This window comes from Triturus cristatus, chromosome 1_2, assembly GCF_964204655.1.
Source record: "Triturus cristatus chromosome 1_2, aTriCri1.1, whole genome shotgun sequence".
Taxonomy (NCBI): Eukaryota; Metazoa; Chordata; class Amphibia; order Caudata; family Salamandridae; genus Triturus; species Triturus cristatus.
The window spans coordinates 988,261,549-988,282,893 of NC_140580.1; the positions used below are offsets into that span (position 1 = coordinate 988,261,549).

The window sequence follows — 21,345 nt, forward strand, 5'->3', positions numbered from 1 at the left end:
TCGATCCACCTCAAGTACAGTTAGTTGTTATTCTGGGTGAATTGCACAGCAATATATGGGGCCAGATTTGCTTCTAAGACAATGCATTATGTTCAAGAGTCCAATGTGAGCTGTGCAAGGATGTCTTCTGAAGGCCCATGTTATTTAATAAATATATCTGTTACATCATTATTGAGTGATCTAAAACAACCTTGTTTCCCCTCAAGACAGGTCTGTTCCCATATGCTGTATTGTCCATGCTGATGCCATTTTACTCATAGACTAAACACCTACCGGTCTCCAGAGACCCTTAGATGTGCTTTCTACACTCGCAGAACATAACTCACTAGTCCTCAACCTAACTAAGATGTAGATTATGTGTTTTGGTAACTCATTGAATAGCCACACTTGATTCCTTAAAGTTACATAAACTGCAGAGAATCCTGGCTACAAATACCTGAGTGCCCCAGTCTACTCTAATATGAAGTGGCACGCTGATTATCGGTTTAAAGAGAAGAGTGCTATCAGTATATCTAACGGCCTCTGCAGATTTGGAAGGAAATATAGAAGTTTATCCTCAGCACCAATATTGAAGAGATTTCACATGTCTGTCACAGAATCTACTCCATAGGTAAACTGGAAGCTGGTATTCTGCTTCGCGTATTTCCATCTTGCTAATATTACACCCTATGATGTAATTAGAGCTGAGTTTAATTTGCACTCAATATGGTGCCTCTCTTTTATCAAAATGCTACATTTTCTGTTCAAATCATCTAAGGCTCTGGATACAATGGTACCTGATGTAAATTTAGCTGAAGTTGCGTCATAATATGTCGCAATTTTGGCTGGATTGTTGAAGGGTTCTAGATGATTTAACTGCGGCCCCTTCCAAGTATCAGAATAAGATTAAACACACACCTTGTTCACTATGTGAGAACAGCTGAAAGCTAGGCTGTTGGTCTGAAGATGTCATACATATTGTGTGATCATATGCTATTCGCATTGATTGTTCAAGCTACCTTCAAAAGGGTTTAAGCCGTAAACTGAATTTTAATGAAAGGTTCCGCTTATGCAGGTTGTGCAGTTATAATATTGTGGGAACAAGTATAGTTACTTCTGAAAAGTATTTTTAACCTAATTCTGATCTAAGCTTTAGGATTCTTCCTCGGTGATGGTTGTAACACAGATAAAGTTAAATTATTTTTGGCATCTGATAATAGTACATTGGTTAAAATCTGTGTGTGAATTTTGGGATTATTTTGAATGTCTTGTGATTTCATATTTTTAAAATACTAATTTTGTCATTTCTGTATGTTATTGTAGTTGGTATTGTATATGGTACTATAGTTAATCTAAACCAATATAAAGCTCTTGCTAAACTATTACTAAGCTAAATCTAACTTGCGAGGAAGAGTTTGATTTGTGGTTTTGGTAATACCTGCTGCACATATGGGAGACTTGCCATTGTGGAGGCTACAGTTGTTCATGCTATCGTCTTACGAGGTTGGAATGATGGGGGTTATGTATGTTGCTTCTGTGTGTACTTTTGGTTGAACTGTATATGGTATGGTGGCCCCGGGAAGAGTTTCGGGTTGTAATGCACTTACTGAGGTTTATTGTACCTACCCTGATGCTCTCCTAATGGGGCCCTTTGTGTGATTCATGGTTTCTTTGGAGTTGTTTGGGTCTGGGTGTCATGAAGAGACCTCAATGAAGTGGTGCAATGTTCATGACTTAGGCATAGGCTGGTGCCTTTTCCAGGGTGTTGTGTGTGGGTGAATCAAGATAAGGTGAAGAGTATTGGTGGTGTTGCAGGTATTATGAGGGGCTAGTGCATCTCTCAATGCCCAATCTGAAGGAGAATGATTGAATTACTGTATGATTCTGCTTCTGGTTGGAGCCCTAGCAGTATGAGGAGTGGAAGAAGAGGACACCAGATATCTAAGATGAAATACCAATTGAATCCATTGTACGATCAATTGGGGAAGCTATTTTAACAACTGGACTACTCATAAATTAAATTGATTTATTTTGTAGTTTTCGCAATTTATTTCACCCATGTAGATACATTCAACACATTGTGATGCTTACGGACTGCAAAACAGGTAGCCTGAATTTTTCTTCAAATTCTATACTATCTCCCACATTTAAAAGATATCAAGGCTATTAGTATGCTCTATTCCTTGTTACGCAAGCATCAAATATAGTGCAAAATAAAATATTTTTTCCAAAAACAAAGGGCCTAGATTACATAAACTGCGAGGGTGAAGCATTTTTGTCTGTGCCAATTGGTCCAAGTTGTTAATTAACACCATCTTACATATTATTTCAAAGGGTGTGTTACTATGGTTTGTCTACACATATGCTGTTCTGTGGCATATCAATGTTCACATTGTGTCTCTTATAAATTAAGTAAAAACACAGACCAAAGAGTTATTGCCATGCTGGTAGTGTCTGCATTCTGATGCAAAAATATTTGGTCCTTTTTGTCTTAGTGAAACATTTTATGCAATATTGTCAAGAATATATGAGGTGAGTGTAAACAGCCATGCGGCGCCAGCGGAGGCCAGCTGTACTCCTCTGCTGCATAATCCCATTACACTGCCTTGCCCTCCCACATAAGAAATATCTGCTACAAGTTATGTCTACAAGCTAGTACTGTACCAGTCTACTGCAACAAGCCACTCTTCACCAACAAACAGGCATGGAATAACTGAAGAGACCTACCTAAAATCGCTAGCGAATTTAGTCCCCCAGAGATCGAAGCCGCGTAAAATTCTGGTCAACTTTCATACGTATGTGTTGAAGGAGCAGATTTTAAATTTGGCATTAAAGCAAAAATCTCTCGTAGGGAGTGGGTTTACTTTTTTAGTCAGGTCTGACCTCTCTAGAATTACATTGGAGAAGCAATGGGAGTTTGGGAGGCGACTGGATGCCTTTAGGAAAGTAGGAGCAACAGCTCAGCTCATGTTTCCGGCAGCCATCAAAGTTATGCATAATAATCGGATGTATAACATCAGGTCAGTTCAGGCAGCCGATGAGCTTCTGATGATGTTAGGCAAGGAGCATAAATAGGTTATATATGCTTTGAGATAGCCTTGGTGATTCTCTCTTGATAAGCCTTATAGATAGCGTTCACCTTTAATATATATAGGTCTATATAGGTCTAGGCTCCTCACTTTATGCCATATCTTCTTATCTATACAGATTAAAAAAAAAAAATTCTATCTCTGTGCAGCTAATCGGTTAAAGTAATTTTGGTTACTTTCTTTCCTACTGCTTGTCGGGTGGGGATTTCACTTTATCGTCGTGTATTTTTCACTTTCTATTTTCCATCGTTGGATGGGAGGGGTTTTTTTTTTGACGGGAGCTTGTCAAAGGGGTGCTTCTACCGGATTATTTTCCGGTTAGATAACACAACGGTTTTCCAAGGGGCGGGGGGTGGGCTGGAGATGTTGCACGGGGGTAGGAGGGGGGTTGGGGGGTTGCATAAATATAAAATGGTCCTCATTGCTCGAAGCAGCTTTATTAAAGATGGAAGTAGGTATATATTGACTCAAGAATCAATGCAACAAACGGTAATCTTGGCTTTTTTTTACTTTTTTTCTTTTTAAGTATGGGTAGTGTAAAATATATCTCCTGGAACGTTAATGGCCTCCGCACCAAGCCTAGAGCTAACAGAATCATGCAATATTTGCGGGACTTGGATGCGCAGGTCTTGGTGCTCCAGGAGACACACCTAACTCACACTGAAATGCTTACCCTTATTAAGAAAAACAGCTGGATAGACTTCGCAGTTTCAACTACCCAAACAACTAACACAAGAGGGGTCTCAGTTGTATTTAAAAAAGGAGCCAAAGCTAGGCTGATATCACAGGCAGTTGACCCAGGTGGCAGATGGGCCATAGTGTCAGTTGTTATGTCCGGTAAACAAAGTACAATTTTAGGATATTATGGTCCGAACCAGGACAACCCCTCCATTCTGGAGTCTATATTTTCACACTTGCTTACCTTCCCTGAACCCACTATCCTGGCAGGAGATTTTAAGATCGTACTGGATCCTTTGTTGGACAAATCACCCAATAATTGATCCTCTGTTTTTTCTAAGACTAGGGCCCTGCTCCAAAGTGCCATGAAGCAATATGGGTATGTTGATATCTGGAGAGTGAGGTCGGGGCAACAACAAGGGGTCTCTTTCCGGAACTATAAATATCACCACCAGTCCAGAATAGATTTCATCCTTATAAGTCTGAGGCTGGTGGATTCCGTAAAGAGTATTAGCTACCTCCCATCACATCTGTCGGACCATGCAGCGGTAGTAATGGAACTTGCCAGTTTGATTAAAAAAAGTTCCATCACATGGTCTTTTGACCGGTCTCTTCTCTCATCTTTAGAGGATATTACTTTTCTTAAATCAGAAACCCATAATTTTTTGAATTCCAACAGTGGCTCAGCTACGACTAGAATAATCTGGGATTCGTTTAAAGCTTTTTTGAGAGGGGTTATCATTGGGAAAGTTTCATACCGTAGGAAGTTACATAGAGAGGAAGTCACTTCCATTGAAGATCAGATATCTCAAATACAACAAGATATAGACTCCAACTGTATGGCTTCCGGTTTAGATCTGCCCACTCTCCATAATCAATTAGTGACTTTGAAGGGTAGTTTGAGTTCGATATTAAATCTTCGATTTCAACAAAGATGGGAAGCCAGTAAGTTGGCCCATTTTGAATACACTGAAGGTGCCGGGAAATTACTGGCCTGGAAAACCAAAACTGATCTGGTGCGGAATAACATTGCCGCAATAATGGTAGATAACACCTTCTCTTCAGATGAGGACATCAGGGCTGCCTTCAGAGATTACTTTCAGGTGATCTATAAGGAGGATAAGCAGATCTCGACAGACTCTGTTGAGGGTTGGTTAAGGGACATCAATTTACCTTCGCTATCTGCCGAGCAATCTCAATTTTTAGATAACGCTATCACTGAGGATGAGGTAAGATCTGCCATTAAAAGAAGTAAGAAGGGGAAGGCGGCTGGACCTGATGGTCTGCCGGCAGAAATTTATAGAGCCCTTGAAATAGAATTAGTCCCATTCCTCACCGTTCTTTTCAATCAAATCTTACTGGAAGGTCAGTTCCCGCCAGACTCCTGGGATAATGCCTCAATCACCTTATTCTGAAGCCAGGGAAACCAAAGACGGCTTGTGGATCTTATAGGCCAATTTCAATCCTGAATGTGGATTACAAGATCTTTACCACAATCTTGGCATCAAGGTTGGCTGTGATTGCGCCTTTGGTCCTTCACCCAGACCAAAAGGGCTTCGTTAAGGGGCGACAACTATTCGAGCTAACCTATGATTTAATAGGTGCCATAGATATAGCATCGGCTTGGACCCTCCCTTTGGCCGCCCTCACGTTAGATGCGACCAAGGCTTTCGACAGAGTCAACTGGGTATACCTGTCGGGGGCTTTGGCTAAGTTTGGCGTGGGGGTTGGGTTACGTAGGGCAATTGGCTTGTTATATCATAACCCTGTAGCACGCCTCTTGGTCAATGGAGATTTGTCTGATCCAGTTACTATCACTAGGGGGACACGGCAAGGCTGCCCACTTTCCCCCCTTTTGTTTGATTTTTATATCGAACCCTTTGCGCAACAACTGAGGGAGGAGACCTCTATTAAGCCTTTCTCGTATAAAGGGTGGGTAAGGAAAGTAGCCCTAAATGCCGATGACGTGCTTATTCTTACTTCAGATGTTGGCTCTGCACTCCCTATAATTTTAAGGATTGCTCGTTCATTTGGCCAAGTTTCCGGTTACGAAATTAATGATACTAAAACCGAGATGCTTGTTTGGAATCATGAAGGGCAAACTATAGACTTACAAGTGGGCTCCTCGATGAGGTATTTGGGTCTACAGATAGGGAAGGACATAGAAAAAATAGCTCAAATTAATTTAACATCGGTAGCTAAAGAATGCCGTAGGTTATTGCATTCATGGTCTCATATCCCACTATCTTTAATTGGGAGGGTCGACTTAATCAAAATGTCGATCCTTCCTAAAATTTCGTTTTTGTTTTGTACCATTCCCTTGCACTTCGATTATTCTTGTTTAGCTAAATTACAGTCAGACATAACATCTTTTATTTGGAACAACAAACAGGCAAGGATTTCTTGGAAAAAGCTTAGAAGGCGAAGGGACAAAGGGGGCTTGGCTGCCCCGGACTTGAAATTATATGCTTGGGCCTTCCAGTTAACTCACTCCCGTATGTTGTTAAAAATACCTACAGACTACGGGGTGGGTCTGATGTTCTCAGCCATGTTAGAAGGGGAAGAAGCTAGTCAATCAGCCTTTCTCTTCAAATTCGGCAACCCCAAGTACTTCAAAAAGATCAAATTGAAGGTATTACAAGGATTGGCAAAATTATGGGCCAAAGTCACAAGATCTATAAAATTAAGCTATTTTTGTGATAAGACGCCGCTATGGGGGCTTCCTGAAAACCCCGTTTGGCTTGGAGACATTTTAGCGGCTCCTATAAGAGACGCCGGCTTAGAGGTCTGGGGAGATCTTTTTTTTTGAAGGGGAGCTGCTCTCATGGGAACATCTTCAGGCTAAGATCGGCCCTAATCTATCAAGGCTCAAATACCTTCAAATACATAGTTGGACTCAGGCCTACAAATCTCAAGTTTTAGAAAGAAACAAGTTTCCACTTGGAGGATATAGCCTGCTCATAAATAACCTGATGAACAACCCCCTGGGAAAAAAGGAGACCTCACAGTGGTATAGACTCCTACTGGAGGAAACGGATGGAGTTTTCGATCTGCCTGATTCGCTTTGGAGCCCTTCAATCTCTGGCCCAAACTTACAAAATCTTTGGACAGACTCATTCGGCCTTTTGTGTAGCATAGTTAAGCCTTCTTGGTTACGGAGGAACCACTTGTTTACACTGCATAGGGCATATTATTCTCCTCTCAGACTATCTAAATTTTCCGAGGGCAACTCAATAGCTTGTTCTAGATGTGGGTTTCTGGCTGCACCAAACACCCATATGTTTTTTGACTGCCCCAGTTTAGTGTCATACTGGGCAGCTATTAGTAACATCCTAACCACTTCATTGGGTGTTAAAGTAAACATTGACTTACCTCTTGTGATCTTCGGGATTTTGGAAGGAGCTCAAGGTGCAGCCAAAAACTTAGTGTTCTATACGGTATTGTTGGCAAGAAGGGAGATCTGCAAGAAATGGAAGGACGTGTCCCCTCCATCCTTCGGCGAATGGCAGGCCTCCGTCATATATACATCACGTATGGACCTGGCTAGGGCTGGTAATCAGAGTAAAAGAGCTTTTTGGTATTTGTTGCCATGGGTACACTGAAATACCCGGGGTTTTTTTTTTTTTCCCGGGTCCGATGATTACCCTATTATGGTGTCCTAGCCATTCGTACCATACCTGGTCCTAGTCCGGGCTGACTTGGCTGCCACTTACACCAAGGTGGTTTATAAGAAGGGAAATGCCTGGTTCTTCGCCTTCCAAGATTGAGACTGCAATAGCTGAGGGATATCTTCTACCCACTTCCTTGGTCATATATCCCTGCCAGTTCTTTTATGAATTGAGACAGCTGACTGTAGGGTAATCTGGTATGGCACTGAAACCATGGTAGTAATGAGGACTAAAAAAAAAAAAAAAAAAAAGAATTTAGTCCACGGCTGCAAGTGCCTACTAACTGCACACAATGGCTTATTCTGACTTCTCACACCGACAATCATAAAAGTGATGATTGTAACAAAGCCCATCCCAGTGGATCTCCTGACCATCTCTCCAAACTATGCCTGTTGAGGACCATAAACATCAACAAAAGCACTCAGAAAGAACAACCCAGTGCAGTAAGGCGGTTACTCGACTCTGATCATAAGGAACACCATAAGGAATACCATAAAGGAACTTGCAGAGCAGCTAAAAGCTTCCAGCTTCTAGTAAACCAAAGTATGAATTTTTCTATCACAATCCTTCATTCATCACACTGCTGAGCACTGTGTCCCATAACTGAACCTCAGTGGTCCTCACGTACAATATGCAAACACATCCCACACAGGATCAAAACAAAGACAACCTCCTTCCAAGCGCACACACTACACTGTATAGCATGCTACCCATGTAAGCAAGTTCTTCAGCACCTCACATAGGGGTATTAAGTACTGTACAAATGCTATAATTGCTACAATGTAATATTGTTTATTGTCTCTTCATGTCTGTAGCTCAACAGGTTTCTTCTAGTAGCGGCTGCTCCGTCCCTCAAGACAAAAAATGTAACTTCGTCTGCGACTGCTGGAATTGCGCGGATGAAGAAGCGTGTGGTGAGTCTTTGCATCCTAAATGTCGCATACATCCTTTGTAGGCAGCCAACTTTACAACCCAATTTCACTGAATACAAGCAAGAAATATACTACATATCAGAAACATCTCTCTATATTATATGCATATTTTGCAAGCAATTCAGGCACATTATATTTATTTCATATTTTGGGGAGTATTTTTGTGGTGCGAAAATATCCCACGGGGCAGCAGAGCTTCTGTGGCCAATGATAACTTTCTGCTAGGGTCCTGGTTAGTGAGGAAGTTCAGTGCGGGGATTCCCAACACTGAGAATTACAGTTACCATCCGGTATCTCCGTTCAGAATTCTGCTTATTATGAGTTAAACCTCTCTGAATGGGGAATAATTGTGTGGACATGGAATTACCAAGCAGAGGTCCGTATGGTCTTTCATATTCCGCGGGATTTAAAGGCACACTTTTACCACCTGCTTCAAGCAAGTGATAGATGTGTGCTTGGGCTTCTGTGTGTGGGAAGAGGGGTTGTGTTTAGGGGAATGATAACTAGCAAGGAGGAGCATTTCATGCGCATTTTGGCAGAGAAAAACTTCGATGGGGAAGGGACTGAGGGAGCTAAGGGAACAAGGCTTGGCTGATGTTGCAGGCAAAGTATCATGCAATTTTACTGCCCAGAATCATCCACCAGTAGAATCAGGTCCTATGTGTCCATACCAGGCGCACAACACCTATTGGGCAGAACGGGTATCAGCCCTCCCCGTCAGCTGCCATCGGCTGGGCTGCCGTGGCTGGAGTTGGTGCCTGACAACCTGACCTTCAAGTAGGGTGACCAACCGTCTGTAAATTTCACGGACCGCCTGTGATTTGGATCTAGCGTCCGTTGTCCATGATGATCCCTTTCACGGACGCCATGTGTATTGCATTGTGCAGCACACATAGAAAAAGGAAAACACCTATTAGAATTGTCTTTGGGCAGGAAGGTGCCCATTTCTGCACAAAAACAATCCTGCATGCAACGGAGGCACCCTTGCACCATGGTTCAAGGGTGCCTGTGTTAGCACTAGGCTTCAGAAACGACACCAGCTCAGGGTGAAAGGACAAAAATATGATGTCTTCCTGCCATTTCACTTTGGCATAGGGCAGTACAGCCAGGTGTCTTGTTGCACTGCCCTATGCCAAAATTCCAAATATATTAGCTTTATTCGACAGTCATGTCATAAAAGCAGAGCACAATACATTGCAATATACATATAAAATAATAAATAATCTAAATCTAAAATCCTTTAAAAATGAATTAAACAAAATGCTGCCAAGTAAATTGATTGGAAAACCATTAAGATGCAGATACAGACAAATTGACACATGGAATTAATTTCATAATTTAGTCTGGACTTCATGACTGAGGCCAAATAGTCAAGTACCCTCAATCACCGCCCTGGCTCTAATGGACCAGGCCCAGCCTAGAAACTTAGCCATTGCAATTGCTATTGGCTGTAATGGGTCCATTGTAAGAATTCTTAGGGCATCATCATGCTTCCTAAAACCCAAAAGCTTACAAATAGGGATGACCCACATGGCCCGAGGTTTTTTATATAATGGACAAAAAAACAACAAATGGCTAACTGTTTCTACTTTATCTAAACATTTTGGGCAATCTTTCGTAGTAGTCCCCGCCCAATTACCAGTAAAAGATCTAACCCATCCCATTTGGAAGTATAACTTCCTATCTGAAGGTTTTTCAATAAAATCCCAATAGTCTTCTAGCGCAGGATTTGTCTTCAGTTCAAGGAATCGGCCTGTCAAATGTTTAGTAACACCCTTTGCTCGCGTTGTTGCCATTGTCATATCCCAGTACTTCTCCTTCAATAGCTTCTTTGACGGAAAAGAAGGATTTAGAGGCTCAACCCAGGGATCAATCAGGCCTAGGTTCACCAGTAGCAACCTTATCTCCCCTAGCCATTTAATCTTATGGAAAAAATCTGAGTCTATTACATCTTTTAGCCCTCTAGCATAGTGTGAGAGGTCCCTCGTGCACCACAATCTTCGCCAATATAAAAGAGGACGAAGTTTAGCCACATCCCTTATTGGTTTCCTCCCTAGGTCGAACAATAATGGGCACATAGGGGTACTTTTTGGTGCACCAACAGCCCTACGTAAACAAGAATTTTCAGCAGCCGTTAAAGTACATAGGTTCTGGAACCCCCATAATTCCGCACCATACAGAGTAGAGCTTAGGACTTTCAGACCATAAATCTCCATAAACGGGCCAAGTGGTTTGGAGAACGAGGTTTTAAAATTAGCTGCAAGGATCCCAGCCTGTTGTTTATACTTTAGGGTAGCTGCATTAGTTTGCTTGGACCAGCTCATATCAGATTGCAGCGTAACCCCCAGATAGGTAAAGGCATCTACTTTTTCAAGGGGTACATTATTCAAAAATACCTTACCCCGAAAGGATTTGTGCTCGTTAAATGTCATAAATTTAGTTTTTTCAGTATTAATTATAAGACCCTGATTTGTGCAGAAATCCTCAAACCTTCTAAGTGCCTTTTGTAGGCCACTAGGGGTCTTAGAAACTATCAATGTATCGTCCGCGAACATGAGGACAGGTATATGTTGTTTTGCCAATACAGGGGCATCGGTGGGGGTCTCCTGGAGGAAATCAACCACCCCATTCATGAAGAGCGAAAACAGAGTAGAGGCAAGCACGCAACCCTGGCGCACTCCTCTTTCAACGGGAAATGAATCGGTGACCTCACCCCTTGTCCCCCACCTGATCCGTGCATGGTTGTCCTCATGTAAGCGGACGATCAAGGACAGTAAATCAGCTGGCATCGCCATTTCATCCAAAACAGTCCATAGCTTACGTCGAGGTACCAGATCGAAGGCTGCTTTCAAATCAACGAATACCACATGCAGAGCACCTTTCCCCAATACGACTGTTTTCCAATAAATGTTGATAAAACGGAAAACCTAATCGATAGTACTCGTAAGGGGGCGAAAGCCTGCTTGCAATGGGGTAAGAATGTGCTCATCATCCATCCATGCCTGGAGCTTTTGAAGGATCAATCTCCCCATGACCTTTTGCATGGAATCTATAAGACTTATTGGTCTATAATTGGCTGCAGCGGATTTATCCCCCTTTTTAAAAACTGGTATAATCTCGGCCCCTTTCCAAGAGGCCGGAATTGGTGCCCCACAAGCTATAGCATTAGCTAGATGTCTTATATACAGGCGCCATGAGGATTTGTAGTTTAAAAACACATCACCAGGGATGTTATCCATTCCAGGAGCACGATTGGGGGTAATGGTGTCCAGAGCCCTGTCCACTTCTCTTAATGTAAACACCTCCCCAGAAAAAAAGGTTATATCGATAGGACCCAAGACTTGCTCGTCCTCCACAGAGGCGTACTGGGGTTTGAAGTATTCCACCCAAAGATGATGGGCAACATTATTCTGTGGGGGATCCGGAATCCCTCCCCTATCCCACTTGTACGTATCCCAAAATACTTTGGGGTTTCGTAACGTACAAGCATCTTTAAGTGCTATCCATCTTGCCTGATCCCAGAGTTTTTTCGCAACTTTAACAGCTTTTTTGAAGGAGTCCCGTGCCAGTCTTACTTTTACTATATCTCCTTCCCCTATGGCTAGCCCCAGGTTTCTCTGCAACTTGCGACAGTTATCAGTAAACCATCCCTTTATTTTTGTTTTCTTACCCTGGGATTTTTTTACAGGTTTCTGGAAGAACAATCCTATTTGATCAAATAATGCTGTATGCATTTCTGTTACATGGGTCATTGGAACTTGATTTCTTTCACCTAAACCCCAAACTTCTAGTACCCTATCCACCTCATTATTCATTGCGGTTATTGTTGCCTGGGAGCTTAAAACATTGGTCCATTTCAGATATCGTGTGTCATTAGACAACACCAGGTCACTGGCATTTGCCACTGGGGTAACCTGCTTGGTTTCCCCTAGCAAGCCATCCACTGTGACAGTGAGTGGGTCATGGTCACTCTCTACTCTGGAGACAACGACCATGTCCCTCACACAGTGCCACAGGGATAGGCCTACCAAGACATAGTCAACGCGGCTCGCCCTACGACCATTATTGAAGGTGTTAGCCCCATTCTTATCAGAAGGTGTACGCCCATTTACGGCCCTCAGTCGTTGCCCAATGCACAACCCTTTCAGCTGTATTGCCGCCTCTGTCCATTTTTTAATTGGTTCCACCTCAAGTGTGTGTATACCCCATAGTATATCCTCTTCCGCCGACAGATCTTGGTCTTTTAGTCCCAGGGGTTCAAAGGTAGTATTAAAATCCCCACGACCATCGGACTAGATTCCCTAGGTATATCGTCCAACAGCCTGTCCAGGTCAGTCACGACCTGAGAGCGTCGACCGCCGACCAATCCTCTTGCATAAACATTAAAAATGCATAAGCTGGGACTTTGCTCTGGGATTATTCTTATCCCTAGGATATCATTACTATTTATGGGTTTTGGGAAATTTTACACCTAAGTGCCTGACGTACCCATATAACTAAACCCCCCATTGGTCGACCCTTCAGTTGTCTAATCGCAGGAACCTGGAAAGAAAGATACCTCATACGAAACAGGGGTTCTGTTGCCCAAGATTCCTGAAAAAAAACACAGGTCATGGGTCTCAATAAAATCTGACCAATCGGCAAGTATCAATTTAGAACCCAGTGTCGGGATCCCACTGGTTCCGCTCCTCAGGATGACGCTGAAGCTTAAAGGGGTCCACCTCTCATCTGCCCCTAGTCCGGCGGATGTGTAATACACTCGGACGAAAGGGGTAGGTGAGCGAGGGAAGGACGGAAAGGGACGGCTGGGCGCGAAACCTGTGAATAGACAAACACACAATGAGTGATGGCTCCCTTCACCCGGCCCCCCGGCTTCCCCTTGGTGTTACTCTCTTACCGGTCGTCTCTTTCCGGGGGAGGAACAAGAGGGGTGTCTTCTCCTCTTTTCTGAGCGCACGAAGTTCTCCAGCACCGTTACGTCACGGAACTGTAAAGAACCTTGCCGTGGCGATCAGAGTCGCGGAGATGAGTTGTGTCAAGAGTCTGCGCTGCTACTCTAGGCTCAGCAAGGTCTCGAGCCGAGGAGCGCGATTCTGTGGGAATGCTGGGGCCCGGAAATCCGTGGGCACTGCCTGCGGTGTTTCGCTGCGACTCAATGCTCCAGGAGGAGCCGGGAGCAGAGGAGCGAAACCCCCAGGTGGAGATGCCCGGAAATCCGTGGGCGTTGCCTGTGGCGTTGCGCTGCTACTCAATGCTCCAGGAGGAGCCGGGAGCAGAGGAGCGAAACCCCCAGGTGGAGAGGCCCGGAAATCCTTGGGCGTTGTCTGCCTTAATACTCACAGGCTGTCCAGCGAGGAACAAGGAGGCGTCGAGGAGTAGTCGGCGTCTCTCGTGGTCTGGAGGTCAAGTCGCAGAGGAGGACCTTCCGCTCGGGTCTGGCGTAACCGAAGGCTTCAGAGAATCATCGGCACTGCTTCTCCGGGATTTGGCTGCTTTTCAACGTTTCCGGCAGCGTGAACTGTCACGTGGGACGTGAACTACCGGGAGCTCTGGGGGATGTAGTTCTTGCGGTCGCCGATTGCTCGGTCGTAGTCCAGGGGTCGAGGAGATGCGTCACTCAGCGCCACCCGAGCGCGGATCGTGACACCCAGTCCTGCTATGTTCCAAGATAACAACTTTAGGGCTGTTGGACTAGGGATACATAAATCGTTTGACATAGGGCACCCAGGGTGAGCAGGTGGAAAAGCCGAGAGCGTAATAGTCTCCATCTGCAATGCTGGGACAATAACCCCCTTTTCCCCTTTGTGCATCCCTCTATTGACAGATGAAGGGTTAGATACAGAAATCCTATCTAAAGGATAATTCGGTGCAATTGGGATTTTAGGGGCCGTAGCTAATGTCTTCAGGCCTAGAACAGGAGGAATAGCATCTTTGGGTGTACATTCCTGATGTTGATGCTTAATCATCATAATTTGTTGTCAATCACACTCCTCTAGGCAGGACAAGACCTCGAATCTGTTTTCTGTTGGAACTCCAAACTCCCCCCCAGGTCGCCCTACCAATCCACTCCTATATGCCCTAGTTTTCCAGGGGCCTAGTGGGGGGGCAGGGTAAAAATATGTTAGTGGAAGCGGCTTTATCCTAGAAGCCATACCTTGCCGATGCCAGCCACAAATAAATTCCCCTGTACTGACATCGCCAAAATTAATAACGATGCAATCACCCTCTATCGTTTTCTGTCTTGACCCAACCCAGCCCACCCTTCTTGCAAAAAGGATTTTAGCCGAGGCTCCATATGGTAGTGAACGATTCGTGTTTAACCAATGAATGCACTTGTTTTTTAAATCACTATAATTCTCCCGTTGTCCCGGTTTCAATGGGGGTACCCCCGTCAGAATGCACACATAGGGGGAGGATGCAGGAGGGAGGTCCAAACATGGAAGGCTATCCAGAGATGTGTCATAAGGCACTCTACTCCCCCTGTCGCAGACAGGGGGGATTAAGTTTGGACCATCCAACGCTACACCCTCCATGCTTGGATCCTGTGCTCCAGTTTTAGCGTGCAGGGAGGTCTGGGGAGTAGGAACACACACTGGCATGGTAGGGATACTTAAAGATACCGTTCTCTGTGGGACCTGTACTACTGGATTTAACCTTGCCATATTTTTAGTAGTCCCCTCCATACACTGTCCACTACTAGCATTGTCCGTAGGCCTCAGACTGTTAGTAATGTTAGTAGATTTACCTTCTACAACTTCTAGCAATCCTATTCTTTTTTCAATCATGGTTAATCTTTTAATAATAGGATTACAGATATTATTAATTAGCAATTCGATTTTGTCCCATACTGTCTGTGGTAAATCAGACAGGATATCTGTTCCTGGGTGCGTTACATGGTCTAACACAGTCAATATTGGGGATGGGGTCTCAACACTATTTCCTATAGGCACCATTTTTCCTCGAGGAGATTCAACTACAACGTTTGGCTTCTGGATTTTTGCCTTCCTGCCCTTCTGCACCTTACTCCCCCTTTTCCTCTTAGTTATTGGCAATGGGTAAACTACTTTTGCCCCACGTCTATAACTAGTCCTAGCATTGTTCCCTAAAGGAGCGGACAAGGTACTACCATCTAAAGTGTCTAAATGACCCTCAGAAGGTGATACAGGTATAGATGTAGAATCCAACCCCTTATGGGTATCACTTGGTGCTGAGTGTACTAATGCAGTATGAGCACCCAGATCATTAACTATGCACTCAGCCGGCTGAACAACTGGGCCAGGGATAATAGTAGAGATGGTTGTCGCAATGGGGGACACTACCCCAGCTAAAAGACCCAATGAAGACCTCCTATTGGCCGCAATATCCATAGACAATCTTTTTTCAGTGCGGTCAATTTCATGAGCTAAAATAGAAGTAGCACGTACAATAAATTGATCCAGTGTACCCATAACAGAGCCTGTGGGCACAACCTTCCTTCCCTTTCCTACTTTGCCCGATTTATTTGCCATTTCCTCCCTTTTCCCTTTCGACTCAGGTAAATGCACCAATAACCAAGTACATATGCATTGGATATCTCCAGATGTTATATAAAGGATACCAAGATGCAGAATAAGCAAAAATGATGTCCAACGGTAACCACAGAGAGGGGGAAAGTCCCAAATATCCAGGATTGCACAGGTGCACCACAATCAGACAGATCCCCACCCAGTCCGGCAGCCACAACAGGTCAACAATACCTTATGAGTACCAGCAGACAGTCAGCGTTAGGGGGGTGGCCCTGCCCTGCCTCTTCCTGGCTATGACGGGCAAGGACGGGCCCGCCCTTGGCCCGGGCTTTGCCCGGGCGCGGCCCGCGCGCGTCTCGCGCTGCGGTTCCCCTTTCGGCCTTAAATCCCTCCCCGGCGCTGCTTGATGATGTAATTAGCAGGCGCCCGGGGCAGGGAATGCTGGGAAATGGTGTTTTTGTTGGCCGTTCCCCTCACGGCAATGCGAGGTGCGTAGAAGCGCGTAGAAGCGCCGCCACCAGGACTCTGCTGCCGAGCACCGTTCCCCTCACGGCAGGACAAGTATCAGATAGCCTCAGGAATATGCCACCAGGTAGGTAAATGCGCGTCTCGCGCTGCGGTTCTCCTTTCGGCCTTAAATCCCTCCCCGGCGCTGCTTGATGACGTAATTAGCAGGCGCCCGGGGCAGGGAATGCTGGGAAATGGTGTTTTTGTTGGCCGTTCCCCTCACGGCAATGCGAGGTGCGTAGAAGCGCCGCCACCAGGACTCTGCTGCCGAGCACTGTTCCCCTCACGGCAGGACAAGTATCAGATAGCCTCAGGAATATGCCACCAGGTAGGTAAATGCGCGTCCCGCGCTGCGGTTCTCCTTTCGGCCTTAAATCCCTCCCCGGCGCTGCTTGATGACGTAATTAGCAGGCGCCCGGGGCAGGGAATGCTGGGAAATGGTGTTTTTGTTGGCCGTTCCCCTCACGGCAATGCGAGGTGCGTAGAAGCGCGTAGAAGTGCCGCCACCAGGACTCTGCTGCCGAGCACTGTTCCCCTCACGGCAGGACAAGTATCAGATAGCCTCAGGAATATGCCACCAGGTAGGTAAATGCGCGTCCCGCGCTGCTGTTCTCCTTTCGGCCTTAAATCCCTCCCCGGCGCTGCTTGATGACGTAATTAGCAGGTGCCCGGGGCAGGGAATGCTGGGAAATGGTGTTTTTGTTGGCCGTTCCCCTCACGGCAATGCGAGGTGCGTAGAAGCGCCGCCACCAGGACTCTGCTGCCGAGCACTGTTCCCCTCACGGCAGGACAAGTATCAGATAGCCTCAGGAATATGCCACCAGGTAGGTAAATGCGCGTCCCGCGCTGCGGTTCTCCTTTCGGCCTTAAATCCCTCCCCGGCGCTGCTTGATGACGTAATTAGCAGGCGCCCGGGGCAGGGAATGCTGGGAAATGGTGTTTTTGTTGGCCGTTCCCCTCACGGCAATGCGAGGTGCGTAGAAGCGCGTAGAAGTGCCGCCACCAGGACTCTGCTGCCGAGCACTGTTCCCCTCACGGCAGGACAAGTATCAGATAGCCTCAGGAATATGCCACCAGGTAGGTAAATGCGCGTCCCGCGCTGCTGTTCTCCTTTCGGCCTTAAATCCCTCCCCGGCGCTGCTTGATGACGTAATTAGCAGGTGCCCGGGGCAGGGAATGCTGGGAAATGGTGTTTTTGTTGGCCGTTCCCCTCACGGCAATGCGAGGTGCGTAGAAGCGCCGCCACCAGGACTCTGCTGCCGAGCACCGTTCCCCTCACGGCAGGACAAGTATCAGGTAGCCTCAGGAATATGCCACCAGGTACGTAAATGCGCGTCCCGCGCTGCGGTTCTCCTTTCGGCCTTAAATCCCTCCCCGGCGCTGCATGATGACGTAATTAGCAGGCGCCCGGGGCAGGGAATGCTGGGAAATGGTGTTTTTGTTGGCCGTTCCCCTCACGGCAATGCGAGGTGCGTAGAAGCGCGTAGAAGCGCCGCCACCAGGACTCTGCTGCCGAGCACCGTTCCCCTCACGGCAGGACAAGTATCAGATAGCCTCAGGAATATGCCACCAGGTAGGTAAATGCGCGTCTTTGGGCAGGAAGGTGCCCATTCCTGCACAAAAACAATCCTGCATGCAACGGAGGAACCCTTGCACCATGGTTCAAGGGTGCCTGTGTTAGCACTAGGCTTCAGAAACGACACCAGCTCAGAGTGAAAGGACAAAAATATGATGCCTTCCTGCCATTTCACTTTGGCATAGGGCAGTACAGCCAGGTGTCTTGTTGCACTGCCCTATGCCAAAATCCCATAAATAAGCCACTAAGAGGTAATACAGTTGTCATGTGCACCCTAAATGTGGCCTAGATTCTTATTATACATGTAGAAGCATTATAGACTATTAAATCAAATGCAAGACGTTTTTATAGAGTGCTCACATATTTCAAGGTAATGCCATGTGCAATAATAAAAGGAGGTATGGTGAAATTAAATATTGCCTAGGATCACTCCATTTAGTCAAGCAAGGAAGCTGGAATTGAACTCAGTTTTTCTGGTTTCTCATTGTGAATTTTAGACACTAGATGGCTATTACTTTTTCATGTTTTACATCACAGGTCAATGCTTTGTTTTTAATTCTTGCTGCATGAGGTTGGAGTGTGAGTGGAAGTGAAAAGCCTCAAGCAAACTTGGCTCTTTTTGGTCTTAAGGGTCTAAGAGGACCTCAAGGTGAGCCAGAGCACGGCATCTGTCTCGAGCCTGACTTGAACCTTCAGTAAGTCAAACCAACTATAAAGCCAGCCAGACATGGATTTGAATTTGAATTCCAACAAAGGCATATTACCTTTTCATCCTTCTGGGATCGATAAAATAGCTAATCCAATCCTGCAAAACTATAAAATATCCTGCAGCCTGTGTAATGTAGAACACAAATGTATATATTTAACTTAAACAGTTTTACAATGTGTTGTATACTAGAACTCCTATAAATAAAAGTCTCAAAAGTACAGAAGTGCATCAGTTATGTTGCTTTTTGAAAATCACAGCACTTGCAAATATCTTAATTATTTGAGTGCTGTGGAGTAATGGTTAGTCATTCAGAATTAGGTACAGCTTTAAAAGCACCATCAATTATGCTTTTCAAAAGCATTTGAGATATATATTTTTAAGTGTTGTAGTTTGTAGTTCCCACCTTTGTACCATGCTTAAAACTTTGAGTTATATGAACTTAAGTGGTTAAAGCCACCGATTTTGTTTGGCCTAGTTAATTTTGCAATGTATGGTAGCTCCTGGTACAGCACATATCCACATCGCAAGCCCCCAAACCACAACATTTTTCCCAGGTAAATTTCAACAGGTTTCCCTTTCCAAAATATACCTAGGAAAACCTTTGCTGGGGGATAAGTGCCTTGTAAATAACAGAGCAGAGAACAGTAAAACCTGTATCTTATGTCCCATTTTTAGACAAAACTCACAATTGATGCTATTTATCACACCGGATAAATTGAGACCCCCCTCTTAGTATCTAACTTAACATATGCAATAGATATCACACTCTCCTTCAAAGCCTAAGTAGAATTACGTAGTTTACAGTACAAAATTGTGCTGTCCTAATGAGCATAATTTTCAATGTGTTTTTGGGAAAAGATATATGCATGCAATATTGTTAGATACACTTAAGTTTGGAATGGAGCCAAGAGGAGTGAGAGATGCAAATACCTAACGCCAGTACATAGGTGACTGACTCAAATGAATAGCCCGGTCTTTACTGCATCCCTGAATCTGAGGTGGTTTGAGATGTTTCTTTGCAGGGAGTGAGTTTTAAAATGTTGCTTTGTGGACAGAGAAGGAAGTTACATCAGTGTGTAGCTTCCTGAAGGAAATTAATGAGGGCTGGGATGCCAGTTTTGAGGCCAGAGTTCTAGTCTGTGTGTATCAGTGAAACTTTGTTTAGATTCCCCTGTTGGTAATGAAAAGTGATTTTAAAGAGGAATATCTGACCAAGTATTTTGAGAGCAGGAGCTAATAGGGCAGGCCAAGAAGAACCCCTTGGAAGTAGAAGCTGCCCACCTTCTACATAGGTCCTCAAGGCAGACCGCTCATGATCCTTGCTATAATAGTTACATTTAGCTGAGGAGACAGCAGGAGGGAATGTGGAAGGAAGAGATGACTTATTCGAGGACAGCATGGTTGTCTTGTCTTCTGCAATAGTTTATTGGGCAGAAGGTAATGTTAGCAGGAGGGGCAGGGCTTAAAATGGATAATACTTTGTGAAGGTATTCTCTGTCTCTGCAGTAATTGCTTCCTGCTCAGATGAACCAATATGTTAACTCAAGTGAGGTTGGGATTAGGTTTGCAGGGCCTATCAATTGGCCTAATCTCCTGCCTGCCACAACAAAGCAGAGACTAGTTTGTCTGCAGTCCAGTCTTTTTCTCACACTATGATTACTCCAAAATGTTTTGCAATTGTTCTAATTTAGCCTCATCATTCTTATTTGACGACAGACTCAAGCATCCAAAGTTCTTTCTGGGATTACTTCATCATACTCCTACTAAGCTTCCACCCCAAGACTTCTTATTTCATACGTCATTTGCTTCATACAAGAATTCAATAGAAATCTGCACTGTTTTCAGTAAATACATTCTCATTCTTCGAGTACCCGTGCAAATTATTTTCACACATGTTATTGCTATTTAATAATCTGCTCCCATTTGTGTTCAGGGGTACATTGCAGGTTTGAATATCAGCCCTGAGCTGCCATGGCATTTATTCACTAAAATGGCAGCAAAAGCTGTAGTGACATCAAAGGTTGATACCTTTACACATGCTTAGCTCCACAAGAGCTACTTATTTGCTGCCGAGTGGCTAGGTAGAGGGACTGGAATGTAAAAAATACATAAGATTTACAAAGCTCTGTTTATTTTCTGATCCTTTCACTTGGACAAGGGGTACTGAGTGCAGTGTGATGAGTGCCAAATGGAAAACTAGGTCAACATATTTTACCCTTGGTAATCCCAGATTGACACCCATCTGTGATGTGGGGGTATCATCTATAATCAGGCTTGTGTACTCAGTTTCTATCCTTAATCTATGGTATTAGAGCAAATCTTATTAAACATGGGTTGTGTTTCTTGCTAAATGACTACCCAAGAATTTCAAATTCAAAAGTATTTGGTGGGAGTTGTCACAAAGTACCAAATAATATATATTCAACATTCTTTGTGCTATAGAGCTAGGATATGTGGCAGCTTCCCTCAGACAGCTACAAAGCTGTTTACTATACTAACATCATATTCAGAAAATAACATAAAAGTATTGTGTGCAGGTAAATGAAGCATGAACAGAGCAGTAACTAAATAAATGTGCTTAAACTGCATTATTTGCTTCCAGTTTTCAAAACCTTCCTTTGGTGGAAGGATGGTGAAATATCTAGTTAAAGATTTTTTTAAGACTAGTTAGTTTGACAAAACTGGCCCTGAGTGTTTGGAGT

At 44.5% G+C, this 21,345-nt stretch overlaps 1 protein-coding gene across 1 annotated transcript in view; it reads left to right on the forward strand.

Moving 5' to 3' along the window:
* MAMDC4 (MAM domain containing 4) overlaps positions 1–21,345 on the forward strand; it is a 394,635-nt gene that overhangs the window by 50,126 nt on the left and 323,164 nt on the right. Inside the window, exon 2 of the mRNA XM_085611032.1 lies at positions 8,230–8,328. Coding sequence (XP_085467158.1) covers positions 8,230–8,328 — 99 coding nt within the window. The remainder of the gene's footprint in view (positions 1–8,229; positions 8,329–21,345) is intronic.